General features: G+C 33.2%; 1 protein-coding gene across 3 annotated transcripts in view; it reads left to right on the top strand.

The window, feature by feature from the left end:
* Positions 1-3049: 3049 nt before the first annotated feature.
* Positions 3050-6373, top strand: part of LOC125669542 (cholesterol transporter ABCA5-like) — a 62907-nt gene continuing 59583 nt past the window's right edge. The window contains exon 1 of one of the 3 annotated variants that reach the window (XM_056163395.1): positions 3050-3323. Coding sequence is in view for 1 of the 3 variants with exons in the window: in XM_056163393.1 (XP_056019368.1) it covers positions 6291-6360 (70 nt within the window). In the remaining 2 variants the exon portion in view is untranslated. Of the gene's footprint in view, positions 3339-6051; positions 6361-6373 lie in introns of those variants that run through there. The other 2 variants (XM_056163394.1, XM_056163393.1) reach the window with 2 other exon arrangements.

Below are 6373 nucleotides of genomic sequence, written 5' to 3'. Positions count from 1 at the left end.
TTTTTAATTTAATTAATGTTTTGAATTAATAAATTTTATGTCAATCACAACACTCATGGACAACTTAGCTCACATGATGGTGAATTGAATTTATATCAGTAATTTGTAATGAAAGGATGGAAAGAAATAAAATTGACCACACTTTTCATTTTCTGATCTTTTTAAACTATTAATTTTGTCACTTTGCATGCACGAAAGTAAATGCACATTGATAATTCAGCTCACCAAAATATTACGATGTTAGTCATTAAGTACCAATGAATAGATTGATATGATAAGGAAAATATATGATGTGAGATGCTTTATTATCTCATGACTGATCCTATTTTCATGTGCCAATCCATTTTAAATCATGTTGCATTCAAAAACCTTTTCTGTAAATTAGCTCACCTGAAGAGTGATAATCATTGCTTTCTAACAAAATAAATCAACAAAAATAAATCGGCCACCGCTGGGGTAGTTTGTTTCATTATTTTATCCTGTTTCCTTACACCACTTGCTCAAAAGATTTCTTTGTTGATTTCTTTTGATTATCACTTTTCAGGTGAGCTAATTTACAGAAACGTTTTCTTATAAATGCAATATGATTTAAAACGTATTGGGACATGAAAATAGGATCAGTCATGAGATAATAAAGCATCCCACATCATATAGTTTTCCCTATCATATCAATCTATTCATTGGTACTTAATGACTAACATCGTAATATTCTGGTGAGCTAAATTTTCAATGTGCATTTACTTTCGTGCATGCAAAGTGACAAAATTAATTGTTCAAAAAGATCAGAAAATGAAAAGTGTGGTCAATTTTATTTCTTTCCATCCTTCCATTACAAATTATTGAAATAAATTCAATTCAACCTCTCATGTGAGCTAAGTTGCCCATGGTTGTTGCGATTGACATTGGTTTCAAAAATATTTTTTAATAAATTCGATCAGTGCATACAATCTATTCAAGATTTATTATTGGATTCAGGTACTCTTCACACAATTGCTCTGAAAAAATATAGTTCCATACATGATCAGCAGATACAACATTACAGCAAATGTTTAGAATATCGATGTGTATGTAATACGTAGAAGAAAACAAAATTAACGTCAAACGATTTTAAGAAAATCACTTTTTCACCAGAAATGTAAATAAAAAGTATTCATATTCCTACGCTAGCTGCCTCCTCAGTGTATTTCACGAAAATATATCTAGGTCATTCTTCGATTGACAATTATATTCCTTTCATGATTATTGTTTGTTAATTATCATATAATTTCTTCTCAGAGAGAATGTTAATCATTAATTTGTGTGTGTGTGTGTGTGTTTTCTTTTTTATAAGGATTTCTATGTATAACAGAGCACTTCTGGTAAATGCCGACGATTTTGACATCGGCATTTGTCTTATACAATACGTACGACTACGAGTTATCGACCGTTATAAACAAGCATGACGCTTTGTCAACACGGCTTCATAGACGCTGGTATTAAATATATGTAATCAGAGCAGAGGAAAACAACTGAACAGAAAAGAGAATAAATGTGATATCTAAAGGAAAACATGTTACCACTGGTAACGGTAGTTTTGAAAGACAAAAAGCTATCAAATCATTTTATTAAAGTAATACATATATGTGGGTATTTCCAACTTCTAAATATATAACACATGTAAGAAATGTACGAGTGACGAGGTTTTGTTTTTCTTTTTTAAAGGTACTCAACTTATCAACATTTATATTGCAATTTATGTGATTTCTGCTTGTTGTCAGTGAACAAAGTAAAGAAACACGTGTAAAAAAAAAAATTACATCTGCAATATTCACTGCAAGACAGCTCGGTATTGCGTAGATGAGGTACTAGGTGGTACTTTGGCATGGAAAAAAAGTTTACGCAGAAAAGTTTATTCAAGTCTCTCGTTTACGAAATTCCCTGCAATTCAAAATGATTCCCATGTGGGTTTTTTTCCAATATGTAAATAAAATTTATTAAGACAGTGTATACATTTCTTGTTGAATAAGTGCATAGGTTGTGATCCTCATGTACAAAATTTATGAATTCATAAGGATAAGAAAATACAAATATAACCATAACAGAGAAAATTTTAAGAAATAGGAGGGGTGGATTAAAGGTTTGGAAATGAGATATTTCTACTAATTTTTTTTTTATCAAGAAAGGGGACACACATTTGATTCTGGGGTGGGCATTTTTTCAATTAAAAAAGAAATAACCTAATTAGGCAATTTATTTTCTAGGAAATAAAATTAGATGGGGAGGAGGATATCATAGTAAATATCTACAAAGTGATTTTCACCTTCTTGATTTTTGCATTACTCTATATATGTATTTTTCAGCTAATATAAAGACAAGATTTTAAATTATCCTTCTTTAGTATTGTTCATGTAATTGTACATTTTTCAAGGTTAAAAGGTCAAGGACAGGTGTGCGCACTGTTTGCTAGTGAAGCAAGACTGGTCACAGTATTTGCTACGAGTAAATTAAAAGTCGAATTTCTTGGATATGGGGTAACCCTTATCTGTTCTTGTTTATGAATACTCTCAGTCCTTTGATGATTTTCCTTAGGGCTGCAAAGCTTCAGCCTGGTCTGTATACAGTACATTGCTTACTGAATGTTCAATTCCCATCTGTACTTTCAGTACTTTGATGTGATTGCCCATCAAGACAAACCCGCGTGTTGACCTATTGTTTGTTATTTTCATTTTTTCATTCGTACTTGCATCCCATTTTAAATAGAATTTTAATGGAGTGACTGTCTGATTGATCAATTTAGACTAAGGCCTACTGCAGTCCAGCTGATCTCACTGAACACGGCCGGATCAACACGTCCTCCTGATATCCAGTACTTAGGCCTAGTCTGGTCCCTGACCCTCCGTGTCTGAAACATTGAATAAACGACCAGGCTATGTACACAGATCATTCAGCGTAGTTTGCTGATATCGTGCAATAAGTAGGCCACGATTTAGGGTGAATATCGAGCACTAATTGGGGAAAGGGACGCTACTCTTGTACGCGGATATTGTAAACATTGAGGATTTGACGGGGAGTGTTTAGAGGAGTTTTTCCGTAATACTTTGGATGGGTGAGCCTCTTGCTTGGCCATTGGCAGTGACTTTGCGGTAACAAGCACAGAGATTGCGAAATTCCAGGAAGCATGTGATTCTTTGAATACCGAGTCACATGGTTTTTGACAACATTCAATGTTTGGTCAGTACTCACATGGAGTTGGGAAATATTTCAACATTTAGTATAATTTTTAGTTGATCTTGCACACCTCACGGAATTGCCAGTAGTGGACGGACGGGGAAATCTTACAACAGGTATTGGATCTACAGGTATTTTGATATGCGTATAGATCTATATATCAAAGCGTACGTATTCTTATCTTATGTTATTTGCTCATGATAACCTACATTGGCTATGTCACTTCAGATAAACTATAATAATATAGATCTATGTAAGGTCAAGTAATATTGGGGTTAATAATTATTTGAAGTTTTTAAGATATTAATTCAAATTTGGATGGAATCTGGCGATAATTAAGATATGTATACTTGATTTTTGAAACCAAATAATGATTCTAAAAACATGAATCGAGCTTCAGAGGCGTTGTCGCATTGATTTATGGAATGTGGGTGCTTGGACTTTTAGCCTAGTTATATATATAACCGTCTCCTGCTTGTCAGTAAAAAACATCAACTGATCAATGGAGGACATTCCAGTCTTTTGCTTTTCAGGGTAGTACCATGTGTGTCACCTAGCTGTAATTTATACATATATATACATCTGTAGTCATGCAAAATGTAAAAATATAAATTGTACATATTAATTTGGTTAATATTAGGCCTATTGTGTTTTACTAAACACCCCATTCATATTTAATGACATGATAGCGATTTTATTTCTTAAACCATTTGGATAATACAGATACCCATGCATATATGGCAAGGAATAAGGACTCTGTTTTTAAGTGATTCTTTTGTACCCAAGGTTACATGCTCTATATTCCTTTCTACAAAAGTTACAGAAAGGGTGTACAACACAAATCGTATGGAAATTGAAAGTAAGAATTACATGAGGTGGCTCTACATAACCTAGGGTACAGTGGGTATACTGCGGTTACATTCAGTTGAAGTTGAATTGATCTGTTGGATGCAGCTGATAGGTCAAGAATGTAACATGTCCACGCCTTCGATTACCTGTATAGCTATTGCTACCTGTGATTATGACCTCTTCCTATCTGAACAATCACTTACAATTGATTCTATCTATTATTTCTGCTGTGTGTACAGCATATCTTTCATATTTTAATGACCAATTTCAAAATTAAAACAGAAATTAAATATATTGAAAGAAATATTATAAAACGTACATTCATAGGCAGTGTAAAAAAAATTGTGAATGGGGTTGTTGATATGAAAGAGGTCTATTGACTTCAAAATTAAGTATACTTTTGCTCTTTCTCACGGCGATGACAATTATGAATATTCATATTATAGTATTTTCTATTAAGCTATCCTATAGCTATCTTTAGCACTGTGCTTTGACAAACAGTCTAAAACTTAGATTTATCTTTCCAAACATGTCGTCATATATAATATATCGATTGTATTAGTTTAGCTTATATCACTTTGGCTAACAATGATTTGGATGCTCACATTTGAATAATGAAAAAGAGTTCAACTTATAAGTACTTTTATTTCAAATGCAATTACTTATTTTAGGTGCAATCCTATAATCATGCAGTCATCAGACACTTTGCACTGCAAATTATATTATAAAAAGTCATTTACATTTTTCTTTGATAATATAAATTGGCACATGATGTGCAAATACTCGTGTCTACAAATACCATAAAATACTAAAGTATCAACAATTGTTATCATGAATTAATTTAACATAAGGCCAATTAAAATTAATTGATAGATTATCATCCCCGCCCGCCCCTCAAAAAAGGGCCCACCTCAATTTTTTTTCTATTTTTGCAAAAATTACGATTTCAAATAAACTTGCATCCCAGTGACACGAGTGAATGATTAAATTTAAGTCACAGAATGTTGCATAGTTCTTCTACCAAGGATTCTTTGAATAACTTGATTTATGTTGTTTGAGGGAGGGAAAATTATAATGATAAATAAATGATAATAATGATGAACCCTGCACAAATATATATATTAAAAAAAAGCACAGAGATTTCAGTGAAATCCTAAATAAACATAGCAGTCCTAAGTGAAGAAAGATTTTGAAATATAAAGCACAGAGAAATTCCTTATATATGGATACCCGCTTTCACTCCTGCCAGGGGTTGAACTAATGACCTGCAGAACCAAATCTCCTAGCAGCCCATGGCCAGTGTGCAAGGCTACTCAACTATCTTGGCAAATCTGCTATCAACTTGCTTTCAATGACAAGATGTATGTGTATAGAATAAATTTATTGAAATCAATTTGGGGCCCTTGAGTGTGTGTAAAGGGGGTTGAAGGGGCAGGAGGGGGGTGGGTGGGAAGGGCAGGAGGGGGTGGAAAGAGGAGTTAGGGAACAGGTGGAAGGAGAGAGGGAAGAAAAGAATGGAAAAGAAAAGAATTAAAGAAAGAGAGATAAGGAAGGAGGACTAATTCTGAGATTAGGGGGATGGGAGTGAGGTACTGCCTCCTTCATCCACCTCCAAGATCTGGGAAAAATGGGAGAAATATTCTATAAAACTATAATAAATCAAATCAGCATCCTAATATAGTGATAATTAAAAAGTATAATGAAAGCCTGAATGACACCCCTGGGATATGTGCATGGCCATAAGGATTTCGAAGTTTGTGAGGATGACATTTGTTAATACAATATGACAGATGGGTGAACATAGCAGCTCTCCTACATTTTATGTTCATTCATATATGTAAGTACATTATGTAGTAAGTTATGGAGAAAGATATTAGTACATAGGATGTTCACTGTCTTATTCAAACCTTGTACTATGTACTTTTTGAAATTATCTCCGGAGATTAGATACATAAAATTATCAAATCTAAATGTATATGCGATATATCTATGAGCAATTTTGAAATCTGCATCAGGATTTTCCATGACTGTTTTCAATATGATGCAAATCATATGTTGATAACTAATGATTAATTATGTTATTCATGTGAAAATGAGGTAGAAAAAATTGATACTAGAAGTATAAATTCAGTGCTAAGGTAAAAGGTATGTTATTAAATCCGGTGTAGTAGAGCCACATGTCAGACTGTCTGAATAGTTCGATGAAGGATTAGATATAGTGTTATACCAGAAAAATGCCGGGGATAAGACATATTGGTGGAAAATGTGATTTAGAGAGACAGTGTATTTTGGAAAAAGAAAAAGGTAATCTATACTT

The sequence above is a fragment of the Ostrea edulis genome, chromosome 4 (genome assembly GCF_947568905.1).
Source record: "Ostrea edulis chromosome 4, xbOstEdul1.1, whole genome shotgun sequence".
Lineage (NCBI taxonomy): Eukaryota > Metazoa > Mollusca > Bivalvia > Ostreida > Ostreidae > Ostrea > Ostrea edulis.
Note: the sequence above shows the minus strand (reverse complement) of the source record. Positions and strands in the feature narration are given on the sequence as shown.